We start from the raw sequence: 20,855 nt of genomic DNA, 5'->3' as shown, positions 1-20,855 counted from the left end.
GCCCTACGCAGTAGAATTAAACTGGTGCCCTTATGCCCGACTTGGGGCACAGCCAGCACCCCCCCACCCACAGAACCCCAGAAGAACTCACCCCCCCCCCTTGCTGACATACACAGAGCTTTGTATGCAGACAAAGTGGCAGCTGGGGGGGCGGGGGGCAGGGAAGAGGCAGCAAAGGATACCAGGGCCCCCAGCCCGCATCATGGCAGTGGAGAGTCACAATTCCACGGAGACCAGCCCCCCGTGCCCTCTCCTTCAGGCAGAATGGACCGTGCTGGTACATTCGGCTCTGTGAATACGGCCCTTGCATCACGCGACTACAGCATATACTGGGTGTGCAGGAGCCGACCTGCTCTTACCTGCTGTCCCCGTGGTGCCCCAAATTTTCGGGTGCCCTACCCCGCCGTGTATGCTGCATATGCCTAAAGACGGCCTTGCTTTCATATTTGCAAACACACCTACTCTGCAGCTGTAGGGATTCACAGCATTGTAAAGAGCCCCCAGCAATAGGCCCATTCCTCCACCTTAACACACCCAGGTGTATAGGCATCTCCTTTAAATTTGCCCCTGTATGCAGTTAAATTAGGCACTGGTCAGCAGCTCTGCAAACCAAAGCTCTTGGTTTCTCTCCCAGCACAGACAACCACAGTATAGTCTTTTTTCACACTGGTGGGGGTGGGCAGTGTCTCCCACCCTGGCCCTCGAGAGCACTTCCAGGAGGAAAAGTAGAGTTCACACTAATGGCTCATTCCATCCTCATTCTGCCTTTTTTACCAACATTATCAATTGTGATGGTAGATTTGCAGATAAATACACCTGCCTCCACACCTAGACCGAGACCAATTCAGTTCACAACGTATGAAGCCTGCGCAGATAACAACATTCAGTCTCTACCCAGCTAAGCTAGATTCAAGCCATTTATGCCTGAACCATTCACAGCACCATTTTTAGGCAATTACATAAACCTGAGTTTACAGAGCATCTTGGCCCAAGCAACCCAGCGAATGGGAGATAGATAAGGCTTCACTGGCTCTCTGGTTGGACTCTGCAATACTAGTCAAATATTTAGAGAAGCCCAAACAAGGGTTACTTACAGGGCAGTAGCCTTCTGTTTACCCAAGTATTAAATACAGTCAGTTTGGATTTTAGCTTTTACCAAGCCAGTCTGTACTACAGAGATCTGTAGCATCTGGGGAGCTGGTTACAACGAAGTTGAAATATATAGCAGTTACCCACTTAAGTCCCATCTACGCTGTTAAGCAACACTGTCAAAACGATCACATCTTGACAATCATGTTGTAAGTAAGCACAGACAAGTTCTGAACAGTTAAGAGTTTCTATGGAGCCACAGTGTGTCTCACAATGTCAAAAATACTTTGGTATGACAATCCATTCCCTTCCCGTCCTCTACCTGGAAGGGTCAGATACACGTGTGTTCATCCTGAAGAAGGAAAGGTCAAGTTACTTCAGTTCCTTGATATTATGGCTGGGGGGGGAAATCTCCCTGTGTCATTTTTTGTGGCAGATTCTGAAAAAGGAATGTTGCCCAATAATTAAAGCCGGGAATAGGAAGTCAGCTATCTCTGCCACTGACTGCTTACCTTGTCACTTCCCCTCTCTCCACCTCAATTTCCCCATCTGTCAAATGAGTATGTCAACACTTACCCACCGGAAAGGGCTGTTAGTTGGTAAAGCACTTTAAGGCACTAAAGATATGCAAGTTATTAGTAATTAGGATTTTCCATTAAACAAGCTGATTTAAAAAAAAATGCTATCAACTAAAGGGAATATGTTCAAATTAAAGAACTAGAATGTTGCAGAAAGAGTGAATTACCAGAACTGATGAAACCCCCTAGTGATTTTACTGTCATAGCTTTATTGATTCCGACATTGAGGGGGCAGGAAAAGTAAACCTGATCAAAGCTCTGACTCTGCTCGTATTGTACGTTTCTAGGTAGAGTTAATTTGAGAATAAGGAGCCCAGGTTCTCGTGCAAGATTCTCTCATCTATCCCCCTGATCCCATTACCCAGGATTCATAATGTTAATGAAAGCATTAACTGGGATGGGGTAGATCAAGAGCCAGAGAACTCTAGGAAATGAGAAGCAGTGATGCTTCCCGATTAGCACCAGGCACGCCCCATTCCTTTCAATGGGTTTAAAATGCTCACTGCACTGTGTAACAACTCACGGAGACACACTCTTTATGGATGACTTGCCCCAATGCTGCAGCGCAGCACCTTGGAAAGACAAGGGTTTAAACAAGGCAACAGATTCTCCCTGTGATTCAAAGGAGTTGCCTTATCCGTAAGAGAGCACACGTGCACAATCCTGCCTGAAATTAATCAGTAGGCTATGCCTCCACATCTGCCTTAGAAATGCCCCAGGGAAGGAGAGGGGCTGACTGGATTCCCTCTGTTTTGATCCTGTCCTGGCACAGAAGTGGACTGGATGACCCCAAAGGGCTAATGTTTCTGTCCGAGGAGGGGCAGGGCAGCAGCAATGGCCCATGGTCAGGACACAAGGACAAAGGCTTTCATTCACGTCTGATTTTTATCTTTGGCGTCCTTGATACCAGACTAGTACCAGCAGCTCTGCCAGGCACCGCATACAGCTGGGACCCCACATGGGCTGCATACAGCTGTGCTTGGGATCAGAAAGAGTCAAGAGAGTTTCCACTGGTACATTCCCACTCCCAGGGAAGGAGTCTATGGAAACAGGAGCAATAGACAATGTTCTAACTAGCAAGTGGAGTGCATTAACACTAGTTTATACACTCCTGGTTTCACTCCTGTAACAGATTCTTGGCCACAATCATCCTCATCACCTCGTTGGTACCTGCAGCAGGACAAAGAACACAGAGATAGAGACAGTCATCAGTTAAGTGAAGGTCCAATCCTGCTTCCATTGAAGTCAAATGCAAAAAACCTGCTCTGTTAAACCCATAACAGAGCAGTATGCAATCTGCAGAGCAGTTATTCCATGTCTCCATCCAGCCTGTGATCAGGGCAAAACCTGGTGGGATCTGTAGCCTACTCTACAGAAGAGATTCCTTTCAAGCATGAAAGGGGTTCTGGGTATTAGTGGGTGTAGAGGAGAAAGTAAGACATAGATGCCTGGAAAAAAGACAGCTCATTAAGGGGGCACTGAGCGCTCCTTGCTCCCATTGATATTAAAAGGATTTTAGGGCACGGAGCACCTAGCAGAACTTGGCCCCTATTGAAGGCCAGTCTCTCTGCTTTACCTACTGCTACATATGCATCATATCAGAGAGTAGAAAGGAGCATAGCAGGGGATGGCCAGGACCACACCCCTTCCCGATAGTCTAATTCTAGGTGAATGGAGTTCGAAGAATAGCAGTAATAACGATTAAGAGGGTAGATTAAAAATAAAAATCTTGGCTCTGCTAAGGGGGATATTACCACAATTCTCTCTACAAGGATCCGAAGGTGGAACAGCACGCAGAGCGAGAGGAATTGTTCAGGGTTCAACAATGGGTGTTAATAGGAGTAACAGGATGAAATTAAACAAAGACACCTTTAGTGTGAACATCAGGAGACCTTTTCCTCTGGTGAGACCCATTAAACTATCAATAATTTTCCCAGGGAGGTGGTGAGAGCTCCTTCAACTGAGTCATGTGGAGCAAGAGTGGGCAAGACACTAAAAAACAGACTGTACGGAGCAATCCTGCACATGGAGTCTCTTCTGTCTTCTACTGGGTTGGAAATACTTACAGGGCTACACAAATCTGCTATAGCCCAATGAACTCAGATCCCCATATGGGTTTTGCTGTCAGATGAGAGACCTAAAGCACAAAATGAAAGAAGTGGAATTTGCAACTATAATCCAAGTCCCTGTTCTCCACTGGAACATACGTATGGCCAAGGCCACAGCCAGTTGTCAGTTTTGTTAGCAATACCCCAGGTTACCTTCCAAGATCTGGTGGACTCTGATGTCTCTCATGAACTGCTGCACAGCATAGTCCTTCAGGTAGCCATAGCCCCCATGCATCTGTAGGGCCTGGTTGCAGATCTGAGGAGAAGAGAACGTTGGTGGGTCAGGCACAGAGTGATGAAGTGATTTGCCCAGGGTCACACAGCAAGTCAGTGGCAGAGCTAGGACTAGAGCCCAGGAATCTGGACTAAATCTGTGCTCTAACCACCAAACCACATTCCCAAGCAGAAACGGAACCCAGGAGTCCTAAATTCCAGTCTCTTCTGCTCTAACCACTATATGCCATGGTACTTGTTGCCATATTTCCCAGACGGTGCCATTTAAAACCAATGGTATCATCTTAAAAGGAATGCTGCAGTGCACAAGCATTTTAATTCCCCTCAACCAAGGCAGTTTCTGCTGCATTTCTAACTGAGTCTAGGTCCAAAATTAAAATGCAAGACCACCATCTAGTGACCAGCTAGGATAATTCCAGGATAAAAGCCCTCTATTTAAAGATGGTACCAAGCCTAACTATAATTAATCCTGTGTGTGAGATACACCACACTAGCAGTATACATCCAGGGAGCTAATGACAGGATGTAGCGGTAATTCCAAAATATAACTAATCCAAGACAATTCATAGCTCAGAAGTTCTTCTTTTAATTAAATGGTATTCTGTAATTGCACTAGAGTACCCCCCTCGCTCCCAATGACACATGCTAACCAGGAATTAAGACCAAGTAATGGACACCCTGGTAATGCTCTACTCACAAGTCTGCCTGAGCCCCTGGGCTCCTAGAAGCAGCAGAAGGCATTATAGCATATGAAGACTACCCAGGGAGAAGGATCGTGCCCTGCAGAGGGGCTGAGATCCCTGCCTACACACAGGCCAGGATTCTGGACCATGAAAGGGGCCCCAAGACTAGGTTTATGGCCCACCAAACGTGTTCAGGGCTGGAACCCTGCAGACGGAAGAGACTTCCTGAAATCCCAAGCAGTGTCAGCCACTACAAGGAGACTCTGAACGTCTCTGATTACGACACCCCCTGGCAGAGACTTGGAAAACCTACTGTGAAGCACTCATCAGTGGCAAAGAGTTTGGCCATGGCGCACAGGGCGATGGCATCCTCCCGCTCCTCCTGCAGCGCCTGCGCTGCATTCCGTACCATGAGCCTTGCCGCCACCAGGCGCGTTGCCATCTCAGCCAGTCTGAACCGGAGGTACTGCCGGGAAGGAAATAGACAGCGCATGAGGGGCCAGGTTAAGCCAGAGGCTCAGTGGGTCCTTGCCCTGAAACACCTTCCCCTTCCCATCCTCCTCAGGTGCGGCCCTGCCCTAGTACCACCCCCCTGCCCCCTCAACTGGGGCCCTGTTCTGAATCCCACACCCCACCCTTTTCCCCCCCTCAGGCACTGTCCCCCAAACATCCCTCAGTCCCCTCAGGTGCTCCCCCATGCTGCCCCCACCACCCCCATCCCGCTCAGGCAGGGCCCCCATCTTTGTATTTCCTCTTTAGGGAAACTTTCTAGAAAGGACTTCCCTTCACATGAAGCTCAGGCCTCTCTGATTCTCTGTGCCAGGGCCCCTGGCTCCCCCAACTCCCCAGTTTCTCTCTCTCAGCCTCTATATTTTTCTCCAGCTCCTTCCAAGCGTCTGTCTCTCTTCTATCATAAGGCCAACAAATAATTATCATGAACCACTTCCTGTATGAGGAGAGAAAACCCCCATCACCTATTGCCACCCAAACCCCTCCCAGTGGGAGATGCTATAAAGGAGGGTGCAAGTACATTAGCACTGGGACAAGCTACTGCAGTCCCAGCAGAATGCGTGTAAGGCAGGATGTGTGAGCTCTGGCTGCTTGTTTTATGCAATAGCCAGAGGGGTGCAGTGGAGGAAGAGCAGAGCTTGTCGACAGAAAAGTCACCTGGTTACTGGCCAAGGGTTCCCCAAACTGCTTGCGCATGGTGAGATGGTCCTGGGTCAGGAGGACAGAGGCATGAGCAGCTCCTAGAGAACAAGAAGCTGGCGGGGGAAGCCAAGGGCACAGAGTGAATATTACATGACAGCCACCACACTAGACTAACAGTGAGGAGACCACAGCCCCTTCCCTTCCCCTTGCTCTTAGCTGCCAGGCTTACCAATATTGATCCTCCCTCCATTCAGGCCCTTCATGGCGATGCCGAAGCCCTGCCCCTCTGCGCCAAGCCGGTTGGCCACAGGAACAGCACAGTCCTCGAAGATCACGGCCCGAGTCGGCTGGGAGTTCCAGCCCACCTGGGAAAGACAGGAGTATCTCACAGACTGTCTGGAGGGCTGGGCACATCCAGCTCTCCGCTGAAGAAATAATGGGTCTATCACTTCTCTCCCCCTCCATTGCCAGGCTTGTGAAGGAGAGCACCTCTGTAATGCACACTCTGTGACACAGAGTGTGGTTTCCCTCAGATTCTGCAGTGAAGAGGAGTCTATTCAGATACTCCTCCAGCCTTTCTGAACTAAAGGTTTACACATGCACTGCCCCTTTCAGCTGGATTTTGACAGTAACTTTCAGGACAGTTTAGGTGGCTCAGTTTTAGTTCGCTGGATTTGTACCTCCTGACACCTGGATCATGAGTTTAGTGATCTCCAAAGCTCTGTAGTCCACAAGCAAAGCACCATGCAGTCTGGGAGTCTCTGCTCAGGAGAGACCCCATTACTAGCTTAGCCAAGGGGTCAGGAGTGAGCTTCAGCAAAGTTGATGGTGAGGGTTGAGGGTCAGGTGAATGTGAAGCTTACACAGGGGCTGTCTGCACCATACATAACCCCGATTGGTTTGAGGAGCCCTTAAACTTCACAAGCAATTCCATCCACTAGAAATTGAAATGCAAATGCCTACAGGAAAAGTGCAGATCCAGTGAATCTGCATCTGATGCTGGCTTGACAGACCTGGAGATTAAAGCCCTTCACCTATCCACACAGCAGATACAGCATGAGCAGTGGCAGGGCAAGGTTTCCCCACACTGTGCACCTCAATACTGCCCCGAGTCAGGACACTGGATTATCTGGGGCTATGGTGCAGTGAGGAAGCAGGATAGCAGACTAGAATGGTCCAGCTGTCTCACCCAGTACAGGGCTGGATAGGCCTGCTATCTGATCAGACATGGGATCGCCAGCGGTCTACTCCAGTTTGGCCTGCCTCTGCCGTGTTCCACCCACCCACCCACAACAACCTTGATGATGTGTGGGTCTCTCACCTTCCTCTCTTTTTTGCCAAAGCTGAGCCCTCGAGTTCCTTTCTCCAGCACCAGGCAGGAGATGCCCTTGGGGCCAGACCCTCCTGTGCGACACATGACCACGTACACATCAGTGTCGCCACCGCCACTGATGAAGGCCTGGCAAGGGGCACAGGAAATGAGACAGAATTAGCACGCAGGGAGCCCACACCCAGAGCCTGGGAAGCAGGAAAGAATTTCCACTGGACATCATGTGCTGAAAGGGAGTTAGGTGTCTTGTGTGGTGATCCAAGGGCAGAGAGAAGCTGAGAGGCGGGCGAAGGGATCGGAGAGCTGGGGGAGGGCAGAGGGGAGGAGAGACAAGGAGACAGAGAAGCAAGGGAGGACTGGAGGGATTGGTTTATGGGGTGAAATCACAAGCTGAACAGGTGTAGCCTGGCAAATTGGGGTTGGAAGGACAGAAGGAGGCAGGATAACCATCCCCAATTACTGGTTGTTAGGGTGCAGAAATTCCAGGGAGAGGAGTCATTCAGGATGCTCTGAGGGGGTAGAGCTAGGAGTAGCGGGAAGAAGTTCAGCATCAGGCAGGGCTTCCCAACAGTGTGTTTTACTGGGCTGGGAACAGTGTCTCCAAGGGAAGAGGCAGATGCCCCAGCACCAAGGGACATGTAAGAACAGAACTGAACAAAGCCCTAGAGAATACACTGCGGGGAACGATCCTGCCCTGGGAGAAGCAACTGGAGATGTGACATAATGGGATATTTCCAGTTCCACAAGCCAAGATGAAGAGGCGGAGATGAGAGGGTGAGTGGGGGAGACAGAGAGATATGGCAACGACCCTCTCACATATGCAGGGTGCTCAGCGGGTTTTAAGGCGAGAAAAGCTGGTACCTTGGAACCATTAAGGACGTAGGTGTCGCCTTTCCTCTTGGCTGAGGTTATCAGGGAAGCTGCATCACTTCCACTTCCTGTTAGTGGGGAAGGAAAGGAGCCAATGAGATGGCAAGGCTTCCTCTCTCCTCCAGAGATTGTGTGTTTACTCGGTTTGATGAGGAGTCAGACTCAGGGCCAAATGCATCCCTGGAACCAGAGAGTATAACTCCTACTAACCTCAATGGGGGCTGTACCCCTTTGCCCCCAAGCTATATTTATCCTCTAGAGCAAAGCAATCCAGAGCAGGACGGTCAACCACATCATCATGGGCTGAGGAACAGGTCTCTTCCAATTCATGTGGGATCCTGACTGCCCATGGCTTTAAACTAGAGATATCAGATCTGCATGTATTTATTAAAGTGCCCTGGACAGAGATTCACCCTCTTACCACAGTATTTATCCATTTTGATTAACCAGCCTTGAAAACAAGAGCTGCAGGTCAGTCAAAGTGGGTCTAGTTTTGTTGCATATTCTGCAAATCCGTGTGTATCCCGCCACACCTGACCAAGGCACCCTTTTGTACCTTCAGCTCCTCACTTCTCTCAGTGAATCACAGCACTTCTCCCAGTCCTTCCCACCACTGCTGTATGCTAAAGCGAGAAGACTGTCAGCATCACGAGATGTGCCCCATTGAGGTACCTGCCCTTGCTTCACTGATACCCTAAAGCACAAGCCACATGGAGGTCTGCATAGCTCAGAGCAACAGGAGATGGAGTTTCACTTCCAGTTCCTTGGAACATTTGAGAATGAGAGTGACTGTTACAACATTGCTGGGACTCAGGACCGGAAGGGGATGGAATTATTTGTACATGAAGCTCACCCGGCTCGGTCAGGCAGTAAGAGGCTAACTTCTCCATGCTACAGAGGGATGGGCAAAACTTGTGTCTCTGTTCCTCATTTCCAAAGGTGTCAATCATCCAAGCACACATGCTGCACCAGGAGAGAAGGGATGGGGTTATAATGCATGCATACAAGCACAAGCCTAGGAAGAAGGATGATCACAGAATGCTCATGCCACTGGTTTGGAGGTTTTCAGCCTCTTCCAGAGCTAATCTAACCTAGCCTAGGAGACAGATGCTGTCCCCCCCTGAAACTGAACAAAGCAACTGCATGCCACAGGGACTGGCTCAGGGTCTTAAACTTCATAAAGCTTCTTGGAATCAGCGTACGGGGCTGAGAGCCAGGAGAGCTGCATTCTATTCTCAACTCTGCCACTGACTCAGTGTGAGACCCTGGACAAGTCACTGCCTCTTTGTGTGCCTTAGCATCTGTAAAAAGGGTCTGGAGATAATTATATTACTATTAATATTGCAGTAGTGCCTAGGAGTCCCAATCATGGACCAGAACTCCACTGTGCTAGGCACTATACATATGGAACAAAAAATGGTCTTTGCTCCGAAGAGTTTACAATTCATTTTCCTTTCTAAAGCATTTAGAGTTCTTCAAAATTGTTAAAATAATACTACCGAGAGGGAGGTGTAAATATTATTTCCGTGCCCTACAAGGAAAAGGCTGACTCTTACTATGTATCGGTACATCGTCTAGTGCAATGGGACCCTGATCTTGACTGGGATATTGCCACACTAAATAAATCAGATTAGAGCTGGGGTAACCGAGGCACAGAGCATTTAAGGGATTTGACCATGGCTATATAGTAAGTCAATGACAGAGCTAGGAACAGAACCCAAAAGTTCCCAGCTCCAGCCCTCTGCTCAAATCACTAGGCTAAAATTATTTCCTTGTGAATAGGAATGATTCCTTCCAGTGTCCGAGGGACTGCAGTCTGATTGCTAAGAGTAACCAGCCATGACCCATATGCCCACTAATGGTCCCTACATTACATCCTTACACGATGAAATTCAATACAGACAAGTGAAAAGTACTACACGTAGGAAGGAAAAATCAAATTCACAATTACAAAATGAGGACTAACTGCCTCGTTGGTAGTTCTGCTGAAAAGGATCTGGGGGTTACAGTGTACCACATATCGAATATGAGTAACCATGTGATACAGTTTGCAAAAAAGGGCTAATAATATCATTCTGGGCTATATTAACAGGAATACTGTATGTAGGACATGGGAAGTAACTGTCCAACACTGGTGAGGCTGGAGCTGGAGTACTGTGTCCAGTTCTGGTGCCACACTTTAGGAAAGATGTGGACAAACTGGAAAGAATCCAGAGGAGAGCAACAAAAATGATAAAAGGTTTAGAAAATCTGATCTATGAGTAAAGGCTAAAAAATCTGAGCAAGTTTAGTCTTGAGAAAAGAAGGCTGAGGGGGAAGCTGATAGGAGTTTTCAAATATGTTAAGGGCTGTTACAAAGAGGACTGTGATTAATTGTTCTCCATATCCACTGAAGGTAGGTCAAGAAGTCTGGGCCTATTCTGTAGCAAGGGAGACTTAGGTTAGATATTAGGGAAAAAATTCCAACCGTAAGGGTAGTTAAGCTTTGGAATAGGTTTCCAAGGGAGGTCATGGAATCCCCATCATTGGAGGTTTTTAAGAACGGGTTAAATGAACACCTGTCAGGGATGGACTAGGTTTCCTTGATCCTGCCCCAGCACAGGGAGCTGGACTTGATGACCTCTTGAGGTCCATTCTAGCCCTATGTTTCAATGATTCTGTAATGAATGGCACCCCCGAAAGCTGAAAGATGACAGGATTCAGAGTCCCAGTGTTCATAGTAAGAGTGTTATTCAGCCAGACTGACCACAGATGCTTAGCCAGTTGCCCCCACTCACTTATGGATGCTCAAGTAGGCAGTGGTGCTGGTACATCCTGTCGACAAAGCCTCAAAGATGACGGAGGTATCAAGCCGTGACAGTCCCGAGCCACCTACATCTGGTTTCACATAGATCCCGCCGAACCCCAGCTGGGCTGCCTTCTGCATTGTCTCCACAGGGAATATTTCCTATCGGAGGCACACAAAGAAAAAAGACATTGCAAGAGATCAAGAGCAAGACCAGCTTCAGGTGAAGATGAGCCATGAAGTCCAGTTCTGAACTTCCACAAAGTTTAAGTGGGCAAGTAGGCAGCTAGATAGATCAGGGAGCAAGTGCAGGTTTTCTGACTTCTCCCTCCTGCCTGCTGGGGTCACTGATGGCAGCAGGGTGCCACTGCATCAGCATCCCTAAAGGAAATCTTTCCACTGTCACAATCACAGCACTGAAAAAGCGGGGAGGAGCTACTGAGGACACCACTACCTGCAGGGCTGGGGCAAGGGGGATGCTGCGGGGGGAAAAAAAAGAGAAGAAAAGAAATGACTAGCCCTTTAATGCAGGCAAGAGGAGCTCCTGAGGGAGGAGAGGGCGTTGGGTGAAGCATCCCTTTTGTGGGCTGGCAGCTGGCCTGTGCTCTCACCTTTTCATCCCATTCTGCCATATGAGGGGCCATCTCCTTGGCAGCAAAGTCAAAGGCGACCTTTTGGAACTCCTTCTGCTCCTCAGTCAGGCCTGTGGATGCTGGAAGAAGAGTGGATACTTTCAGAGGATGGGGAAGGAGGCTGCAAACCTCCTCACTTCTTTAATACCCAAGATCAATTTGAAACGTTGTAGTAATTATTGTTCACAGTCCAATATCGCTTAGCCCTATTATCTACACTGACCCACTGTGGCATTACAAGCATCAGCCGTGCCTCCCAATGAATCAGTGCAGAATGAATGCCGCTGCATGCTGCTACGAGGCAGTGGTCTAGCAGAGGGGCTGCCTTCTGGTGAAACAAAACCAAGGTCCTGATCTCTTGTGGTCACTGAACATGAACTGCAATACACAACTAAAATGTGGGGGGGGGGGGCTTTATTGGTGTTTTTTTATGCATAAAGGTACCCTTGATATTCTACAGGGTTGTTTTTGTTGTTGTTTGCCTGGATATTTCCTCTCCCTCTCCATTAGAATGATCACTTTTTGATTTCTTTGCTTTTCTGGAGAACTCACTGGAGAGCTGGATTGAGGCTTCACAACAGGGCAAAACTTACTGCAACCAACTCCAGCTTCCATGTAAAAACCTTGTCTGCAAAGGAGAGGTGGGGGGGATGAACCCATGTAGTTACACGAGTATGAGCCCTAAGCATAGATGTGTTTCATCATTGCAATTTACACCAGTAATTTACTAGGGAAAGTCACACATATGCAAGCCTGTGACCTTAGATCCTGTACTGGTGTAACTGTGACATAAGTACACCCCTGGGGAGAAGGCAATATGGAGTCACACGCAGGTTAGAGCTCTTTGTTTTTGTCAGAGTTAAACAAAACCCAATCACGCAAAGCAAACCCAAAAAATTTCAAATACAGTCAGACCCATTCCCCCTTCCCACTCAGTTACAGCTAGGAAAGCTACAGCCCAGGTTTCAAAATCCTGCAATGGAACTATTAACTCCCCAGGTCCTTCAGAGGATCCTCTAGCAAAAATTGGGAAGACAAGAACTGATATTCCTCATTTTAAAATATTCTATTGTAACCACATTCAGAGACACACACACACCCCCCGCTGTGCTAGGTGCTGTACAAACACGCAGAAAGAGTCTGTGCCCTGAAGAGCTTACACTCTAATCTTTATAAGATAAAATACAAGCAGAAAAAAATTAAAATAAACTTTAGACCATCCTCACACATCATAAAGAATCAGTAAAGGCTATAGGCAAAATATATTCCCCCTTTTATAGTCCACATTTAGAGATCCTATAGCACTTCTTGTAAAAGTAGAGACAGGAATCCTCATGCCTTGGCTAAAGGCTAACGTGCATAATTATGTTCTGCTTCATGAAATTCCCACTTCTTAGAATCATAGGGTTAGAAGGGACTGCCAAGATCTAGTCTAACCCCCACCTACAATTAGATTTGAGATTCTTTTTTGATGCAGGCCCTACAATGTGTCAAGGCGCTGTGCAAGTTGTTTGAACAGCACCAACACATGGGACTTTCACCACTTCCCCAGTAAAACCATTCTCCAGCTGGAAAGATCTCACTGCTCGGAAGCTTTTCCTGACGTACAGCCTAAGTGTGCCCTTTCTTAAATGCATTACCCGCTTTGGACCACACTCAGCAACGCCTGCTGTTCCCGAATGGACAGAGGAAGGCGGCTCAGACGCAGCGCTGGTTTTATGGGCCCCAGCCCCTTCACCTCCTCCCTTCTATGTCAGATGCGCCCATCCTCATCGCCTCTGGGCGCCTCTGCTCCCACATCCTGCCCCCGCCCCGCCTGGCCCCGCGCACTGGGGAGAGCTCGGCCCCTCTGCCCTGAACCTTACGGTCAATGCAGGAGACGATCCTCCTGAGCCCCAACCCCTGAAGCCAGCCGGGGCTCCTCCGCAGCTGGGCCCCTAACCTGCTGCAGCCTCTCCAAGCCATGCCCGCAGTCGTCCTGCGCCGGGGCGCCTGCCCTGCGCCGCACCGCGGGAGTCGTAGTCCGCCGCGGAGGGCAGCCCGCAAAGGATCCCCGGCTCAGGACGGGGCGCGGGACTACAGCACCCAGAAAGCACCGCGCGGGGAGACTGAGGAATTGTGGGAGCTGTAGTCCCCCCACCATTGCGGGATCGAGGCTCTCGCATTGGCCGCTGAGCAGGGGGCAGGTCTTAAAGGCATTGCACGTTTGCATAACTTTTATTGCCCGCCGACCTTCAGTAGGCGGAGAGGGAGGCGGGGTCCACGCCCTCACCCCCACCCGCTGTGCAGCCAGGAGGAGTATCCCCCCCTCCCTGCGCAGAGAGAGGGGCTGCTGCCCCCGCAGCTGGTGAGGGGAGCCCTGGCGACGGTGGAGCGGGGCATTGGGAGGGAGGGGGCAAGCCCAGGACATGGGGAGGGGAGGGGAGGGGAGGGAGAGGGAGCAAGGCATGGGCATGGGGGGGGAAGGAGAAACAAGCGCTGGGCATGGGGGCGGGGGCAGGGGAGGGAGCAAGCCCTGGACATGGGGAGGGGAGGGGATGGAGAGGGAGCGAGGCATGGGCGGGGGGGGGGGAGGAGAAACAAGCGCTGGGCATGGGGGCGAGGGGAGGGGAGGGAGCAAGCCCTGGGCATGGGGAGGGGATGGGATGGAGAGGGAGCGAGGCATGGGCATGGGCATGGGGGGGGGGGGAGAAACAAGCGCTGGGCATGGGGGCGGGGGCAGGGAAGGGAGCAAGCCCTGGACATGGGGAGGGGAGGGGATGGAGAGGGAGCGAGGCATGGGCGGGGGGGGGGGGAGAAACAAGCGCTGGGCATGGGGTTGAGGGGAGGGGAGGGAGCAAGCCCTGGGCATGGGGAGGGGATGGGATGGGATGGAGAGGGAGCGAGGCATGGGCATGGGGGGGGGGGGGGGAGAAACAAGCGCTGGGCATGGGGGCAGGGTAGAGGAGGGAGCAAACCCTGGGCATAGGGGAAGAGGGGGTGGGGTGAGCCCTGGGCATGGGGATTTGGTGGGGTAGTGGGAGGAAGCCTGGGGAGCAATGACTGTTCTGCTGTGGTTACCAGCAAAGTTGCCCATTAGCTCACTAAGCAGACATCAGGTTGGTCCAACACCTACCACTGGAGGATTCAAACTTGCTCCCTAAAGCTGCAAGGCTCTGTCCCAAGAACCATCCAGTGCTCCCAGGATAGGACACCGGGGCTTGCACCTAGAAGGGGGAATGTTTATACCCTTTCTGCAGCAGCATAGCTGGCGCCCCGTCCGCTGCAGGGGTGGGAGGGAGGAGAAGGTGGACGGGAACAAAGGGGACATTTGTCCATCCCCCCCCCCCCCCCCCCCCCCAAAAAAAAAACATCCTCAAAAGGGTCCCAGATTATTGTCAGAAAGGCCAAAATATGTACAAATTTCCCCTGTTTAGCAGTGGAAGAGCAGCTGATTGGAGAGTCTTCATCCCTGATATATATATATATTATAAATCACAACAAAATACTAACACAATAACCAATTTTTACTTCTTTAAACTCTTTAAATGAATTGAATGGTTTCTTTCTCTTTTTGCTTGAATAAGTGGTAACAGCAAGTGCCCCCCCACAGGTGCTTCTACTTGCAGAAAAACTAGTTCACGGAAGCCAGAGATGTCTCCGCAAGGCAAAAAGAGAAGCAGAGCAACATTGGCAGGTCTGTGCAGAAGTCTTACCCCGCTCAACAGCTGTAGCTTTTTGGCTGTTGGGTTCTCATATTTGGGTGTGGGTTCCAGTTTATAGTGAAAACATGGACAGATACTCCCTGTACTTGCCTGTAAGCTGCCCACCTTCTCATAGGCAAGGATTTTGCAGATTGTACGTCTCTCTTCTACAGATGGTCTAGGGGACCCATATGGACCTGACAGGAGTTTTCTCCTCTCTATAATAAGGGATAGTGATGTTTCCTTACAGTGCAAGGCTGTTGGGAGATTTAATTTGTTAATATTTGTAAAGCATTCTTAGATTGTCCACTGTAAAGGTACTCTAAGTCAAAATACTGTGTAGCATTGTTGTTATCCTACTTGCTAGAACAGAGGAGTATTATCAAATAACTAACCAACTGTCTTAGAGGCAATGTGACTTAGTGGTTAGGGCACTGGACATTGTATTCCCACCTCTGCTACTGATCTGCTGTGCGAACTTGGGCAAGTCACTTTTTTTCTCTGTGCCTCTGTTAGCCGCTCTCTTGGCTGTATGCTATTTACGATTTTAACCATTTTCAGGCAGGGACTGTCTCTTAGCATCAAGCACAGTGAGGCCTGTATCTCTGAGGCTTTTAGGTGCAGGAGATTATAAATAAAGTACACTGATGTACAATTTTTGTATGTTCACTTATGGGCTAATTCACAGAGTTTGGCTCCCTGCACCTAGTTTCTCATCTGTTAGTACAAAGTAGTCTGGTTGTTGCACGTCATTAGGGCCAGTTTTCTGAATCAAGCTAATAGACTGTGGCTTGCCTATATTTAAATGACAGTACGAGCAAAACCTTGGCAATAGCTAGACCACAGCTGTCCAACCAACAGTAAAAACTCCTGTTTTTTTTATCTTGGAACACATTTCAGATGTGCTGGAAATCTTTGTAAGTGATGTCAACTGCCTAAGCTAGAGGCAGGGATCCACCAAAACTTCTTTTCTAGCCAAATGTTGTCCCGTATCAAGCCCATTGGGATATAAATCAGGTGTTTACAGCAATTGTCAAATTAGGAAACAATGCGTTCTGATTTCTCCACTCATGTTGTGTTTTTTTAAAGGTAAAAAGAGGCCTGCTGCTAAATTTGCCAAAAGTAAGATTCAGGAGGAGGAGGAGGAACTCATGATGCCTGTTCCTAAGGAGAGGAGTTCAAAGCCCGTGGGGAGCAGCACAGGAAAGGCTACCAAGAAGGCGGCCTGCCCTAGTGCACAGGGAAGCAAGCAAGTGTACAGCCACTGGCTGATGAAATCAGAGCCGGAGAGCAGGTTTGAGAAGGGAGCGGATGTGAAAGTAAGCACTGGATCTTCCTTACTGTCACCAGCCCAGCATGTGCGCTCAGGAATGAAGAGGAATGGAAGCTGTTTTATTTCTAGCTAGAGGGCTAGTGTCTAAACTTTATGGATTGTGGGGTCATAGGATTCAGGTTTAATATCAAAATTACCTTATTTCTTTCTTTCACAATAAAGAGTCACCCTCTTCTCAAATACCCTTCTCTTTCTGGGTGTGCGCACACACAGATTTCATTCTCTTCCAGGCCCAGAGAGATCCTGTAAAAAAGCCACACCAGGCAGTGTGTGTGGAACTCAATGTATGTACCTTGTGACCACGAATGGTTGAAGGCCCTGCTAGGATTTTTAATCCGGGTCAGCAGGAAGTCTTTCTGTTTCAGATCTGGTCCTTAGACTGCCAAAACATTGCCTCTGCAGCTTAACTTTCTTTACTTTAAACCAAGCAGGGACCAAAAGCTTTGTAACCCAGACAGTATGAGGAGAGATGCCCTAGAAACACATCAATGTACATAGACAATAAGAAAGGCTTCTGTGCACCAAATCCAAATGACAATCCAAGTCTAACCTCCTGTTTTTACTTTGATTGGGCAGTTCGGCATTGAAGACTTAAAGGCTCAACCCAATCAGACAGCATGCTGGGATGGAGTCAGGAATTACCAAGTAAGGAGCAGTGATTGAAGGCCTGGATTGCAAATACAGCATCATTGAAATATCACTATTGCAAACAAGAAAACAAAAATTAGCTCTTTATAAATGCTAGACTGCAGGCAAAATAGATGACTTGTTCACCCTGTGTCCAAATTCTTCCCCTGCGTACACTAAACCAATTGTTCCTACTTTCTGCACTTTGGCTAATTATCTATGGCTTAAAAAAAAAAATCTCCCCAGACATATTCAGGCAGGCCAGTCCTCTGGAAAGTAGTCTGATTTTTCTGTCTGGTTTCAGAAAGAAATATGCAGGTTCAAAGCAAACATCAACCCTCATTTCTTTCCTCTTCAGTTTTTTCCTGCAAAGCCCCAGCTAACAGGACTCCAGCTTCTTGTCTATGTAGTTTTCTGTTTCGGCACACTAGTACAGTGGGAAATCTAAGCACAATTTTGTCTCTTTATAAACAAAACCAGCTTTGCTGCTTGTTCTGTAACCGGGAACTTTAGACTCCTGCAGTTGCTGAATGAGGATGGCAGAGCTGCTGAATTCCAATAGACATTATAGCTACTACGACCCTGGGTCTTACTACTTTTTCTTACTTGAACTTAGAGAATAAAATATCTTGACATTTGTAGGAATGTTTGTATGAGCGGGTCTGAAGCACCAGTGTTCTCCACACTTCCATTCTTCCTTCTTGTTTCATTAAGCAGCTAATGGGCACAGCCTTTTGAAACTTTCCTATAGGGGACACTGCTTAGGCCCTCCTCATGGCTTAATTACAAAGTTCAGTGGTCTCTTATCTAATCATCTGACAGGCACGGAATTTCATGAGAGACATGAAAGTTGGGCAAGAAGCATTTTTCTATCACAGTAACTGCAAAGAGCCTGGGATTGCTGGAATTATCAAGGTGAGAGCCTTTTTCTAATCCTTGCAACAGTGAAATATTTCACTGCTGGTCTATTGGAAACAGCAGCACATTAGCCCTGCTCCTACCTCAACCCCAGAGAAATGCAAGAGTAGCCTAATCATTAGTTGTGAAGAGCCTACAATCACTGGTTCACAGACCAGCAGAGCTGACTCCCACTTCACCCTTTCCCAATTGAAACAGAGCCAATTTATGCGATCTCACTGGTTTCATGCTGGAGTGTTTCCAGACAAGGCAATGGAGTTATGCCAGATTTACACCAGTGTCCAAATAGAATCTGCCCCACTGGGTTCCACACAGTTGTGTATGAAGATGGTCTTTCGGATCAGACTTTAAGCATCTGACCTCTGTGGGTCTACAAGATTAAGAGTACATGGGTATCCCAGTGACATGGCCCTGGCCCACCCTCTCTCCTCCACTGTGGTGCACTGGTGCGTTGTTGGTCTCAGTGTTGTTTAAAATGCTTTGGGCAGAGAACGTAAAGAAGAATGTCATCCCCTTAGAATGGAGCTCCTATGGTCAGATCCAGGGAGAAACTGGCAACTCTGCAGCAGTATTGCCCCATTACTCCTCATCAGGATCTTTTGATGGACACCTCATATCTTATGCTGCTAGGAATACTTAGCTGGCTGATCATGAGAGGTATAGGCAGAGTGCAGGAACCCCAGTCCCTGATCGTTCCATCAGATGCCCTGCTTCAACACTCAGTGACTTGATCCCCTGAGATGTGCACTTTTGACTGCTATTAGTAAGGTCCTTGAATTCTATGCCCAGTTCTGACTGCAACCTTAGGCAAGTCCCTTAAACCCCTGACTCAGTGTACCCATATGGAAACTGCATATACCTCACCAAGCTCAGAGGGTGCCTAGATAGTATTTGTAAAGCATAGTAGTGAAGGGTGTGCTAAAGGTGTTGCTTTTGATATGCCCTTCCTCTCATTTATGGTGGGTCAGGAGGTGTCAACAACTCAAGTCTTACTCATGAGTCTCTACTCTGCTTCCCTTTTAATTTTAGATTGTGAAGGAGGCTTACCCAGACCACACTCAATTTGACAAGAAGGACCCTCACTACGATTCCTCCAGTACCAAGGAGAACCCTAAGTGGTCCATGGTAATGTATTAAGTTACACACACAGCCAGTTCTGAACACTACTGATGTGGGCAGAGGAAGGGAGAGAATCGGATGGCCTCCCTGGTCTATCAAAGCCCCTGTTTGAACCTACACCACCTCTGTCATGAGAGGGAATTCATTCCAGTTGTTTCCCTGCTCCTTTGCTCTACCTTGGGCCCCCCATCCGGGAGGATGCGGAGATCCATATACCCTAAAATTCTTACCATCTCACTTGGAAACCCTGCTGCCAGAAAACAGAACCTCTAGCCTCTCTGTAGTGCAGAGCTCAGTGGCTGGGGATGGAAGATTACTCTGCACACCTTTAAGTCCCAAGCTGAGTCTACACTAGGCAGTGTTTATTCTTAAAGCACAAGAACACAACTGTAGGGCAGTATTAGACATCAGCCCTACGTCCCTAATAAACGTCTTGTCCCCCAACAAGATATGGACTCCTTCCTCTGATGCAGTGGCTCTCAACCTTTCCAGAATACTGTACCCCTTTTGGGAGTCTAATTTGTCTTTCCTACCCTCAAGTTTCACCTAACTTAACTACTTGCTTACAAAAATCAGACCTAAAAAGCGTCACAGCACATCGACTGAAATTGCTGACTCATTTTCACCATAGTAAAAAATAAATCAACTGGAATATAAATATTGTACTTACAGTTCAGTGTATAGCATAGAGAGCAGTATAAGCAAGTCAGTGTATGACATTTTAGTTTGTACTGACTTCACTAGTGCATTTTATGTTGCCTGTTGTAAAACTAGGCAAATATCTAGATGAGTTGCTGTACCCCCTGGAAGACCTCTGCCTACCCCTGGTGGAGAACCACTGCTCTAACATCAATAGTTCTTGTCCATTTCTAGCAACTGCGTTCCCTCATTGCCCATGTCTCCCCACTCACCAGGTGGACGTCCAATTTGTGCGGATGACTAAGCGCTTCATCCCCCTGTCCGAGCTGAAGGCTCACTACCAGGTGCACAGAGCTTCGGGAGGCCTGCTGAAGGACATGACACTGTTCACCAGGCAGAGGCTCTCTGTCCAACCCCTGACAGACGGTAAGAACCTTTCCCCTACTAGGGGTGTCTTGACAAGATTCCTGCTAAGGAGAAACCCTTGCTTAGGACACTAGTGTGTTCCTCTTCTTACTCCCTTTTCCTGCCCCTTCACCCAGAGGAATTTGAATTCGTCTTGAGCCTTGAAGAGAAACCAAGTTAGACAGACTGCAGCAACGGGGCCCATCGAGGCTGAAAGTGCCCCCCGGTCCAGCCAGAACCCTCCCTTCCAAATTTATACTCTTCAACCCAACCCCAGGGAAGACTCTGCGAGCGGACCAAAAGGAGGTGTATATATTCACTGTTATTTTGGTGCACCGTGCTTATGTTTAAATAAAGCTTTTTTAAAGTCAGTGAGACAGACTTGATTTTTCAGGGATGGAGAAGGGTTTGCAGCTCCCCTTTACCTCAGAGAGGACCAAAAAAAAGAGCTTGCCTTCCTGATTCCCTTTACGACAAGCGGTGCCGAGACGCATAAGGCTCCTTCCACTCCTCGGTGCAAACCCTGCCGTGGGGCAGAAAGACAGATCTCTCAAGAGCAAGGATACCACATTCAAAGCAGGCTGCAGGGAGAGCGCAAGACCTGATGTCAGGTTTTTAATACTGTCGCCTGTGGGACCGAATGATGTGGGCTGTGGTTGAATCCTTGTGC

At 48.6% G+C, this 20,855-nt stretch overlaps 2 protein-coding genes across 4 annotated transcripts; one reads left to right on the top strand and one right to left on the bottom strand.

Moving 5' to 3' along the window:
- Window positions 1-1,856: 1,856 nt before the first annotated feature.
- ACAD8 (acyl-CoA dehydrogenase family member 8) lies at window positions 1,857-13,513 on the bottom strand. Its single transcript, XM_048827178.2, has 11 exons — window positions 13,327-13,513; window positions 11,441-11,541; window positions 10,822-10,991; window positions 8,898-9,007; window positions 8,036-8,112; window positions 7,166-7,303; window positions 6,074-6,209; window positions 5,860-5,957; window positions 5,006-5,158; window positions 3,929-4,031; window positions 1,857-2,837 (listed from the first exon to the last, which is right to left on the bottom strand). The coding sequence occupies exons 1-11, from the start codon at window positions 13,424-13,426 to the stop codon at window positions 2,785-2,787; spliced, it is 1,239 nt and encodes a 412-aa protein (XP_048683135.2). The 5' UTR covers window positions 13,427-13,513; the 3' UTR covers window positions 1,857-2,784.
- Window positions 13,514-13,665: 152 nt separating this feature from the next.
- Window positions 13,666-20,556, top strand: THYN1 (thymocyte nuclear protein 1). Of its 3 annotated transcripts, none has more exons than XM_048827180.2 (8): window positions 13,666-13,808; window positions 15,054-15,137; window positions 16,234-16,463; window positions 17,054-17,122; window positions 17,927-18,019; window positions 19,052-19,147; window positions 20,056-20,206; window positions 20,323-20,556. In XM_048827180.2, exons 2-8 carry the CDS (start codon window positions 15,095-15,097, stop codon window positions 20,364-20,366), a joined length of 726 nt encoding a protein of 241 aa, XP_048683137.2. In that variant the 5' UTR covers window positions 13,666-13,808; window positions 15,054-15,094; the 3' UTR covers window positions 20,367-20,556. The 3 variants fall into 3 exon arrangements, with proteins under 3 accessions (XP_048683137.2, XP_048683139.2, XP_048683138.2); XM_048827181.2 differs by having other exon boundaries at window positions 13,683-13,808; window positions 15,028-15,137; XM_048827182.2 differs by lacking the exon at window positions 17,927-18,019.
- Window positions 20,557-20,855: the final 299 nt, after the last annotated feature.

This window comes from Caretta caretta, chromosome 22 (genome assembly GCF_965140235.1).
Source record: "Caretta caretta isolate rCarCar2 chromosome 22, rCarCar1.hap1, whole genome shotgun sequence".
Classification (NCBI taxonomy): Eukaryota; Metazoa; Chordata; order Testudines; family Cheloniidae; genus Caretta; species Caretta caretta.
Note: the sequence above shows the minus strand (reverse complement) of the source record. Positions and strands in the feature narration are given on the sequence as shown.

What these genes read in the sequence shown, in the direction of transcription:
- THYN1 (XM_048827180.2), top strand. Translation starts at nt 15,095, where the DNA reads ATGTCTCCGCAAGGCAAAAAGAGAAGCAGAGCAACATTGGCAG. An exon ending in GGATTGCTGGAATTATCAAG is followed by an intron (nt 18,020 to 19,051) that starts GTGAGAGCCTTT and finishes TTTTAATTTTAG; the next exon opens with ATTGTGAAGGAGGCTTACCC. An exon ending in TGTCCAACCCCTGACAGACG is followed by an intron (nt 20,207 to 20,322) that starts GTAAGAACCTTT and finishes CCCTTCACCCAG; the next exon opens with AGGAATTTGAATTCGTCTTG.
- ACAD8 (XM_048827178.2), bottom strand. Translation starts at nt 13,426, where the DNA reads ATGGCTTGGAGAGGCTGCAGCAGGTTAGGGGCCCAGCTGCGGAGGAGC. An exon ending in TTACTGCCTGACCGAGCCGG is followed by an intron (nt 8,113 to 8,897) that starts GTGAGCTTCATG and finishes CCCCACTAACAG; the next exon opens with GAAGTGGAAGTGATGCAGCT. An exon ending in CCACTGATGAGTGCTTCACA is followed by an intron (nt 4,032 to 5,005) that starts GTAGGTTTTCCA and finishes TCTTCTCCTCAG; the next exon opens with ATCTGCAACCAGGCCCTACA.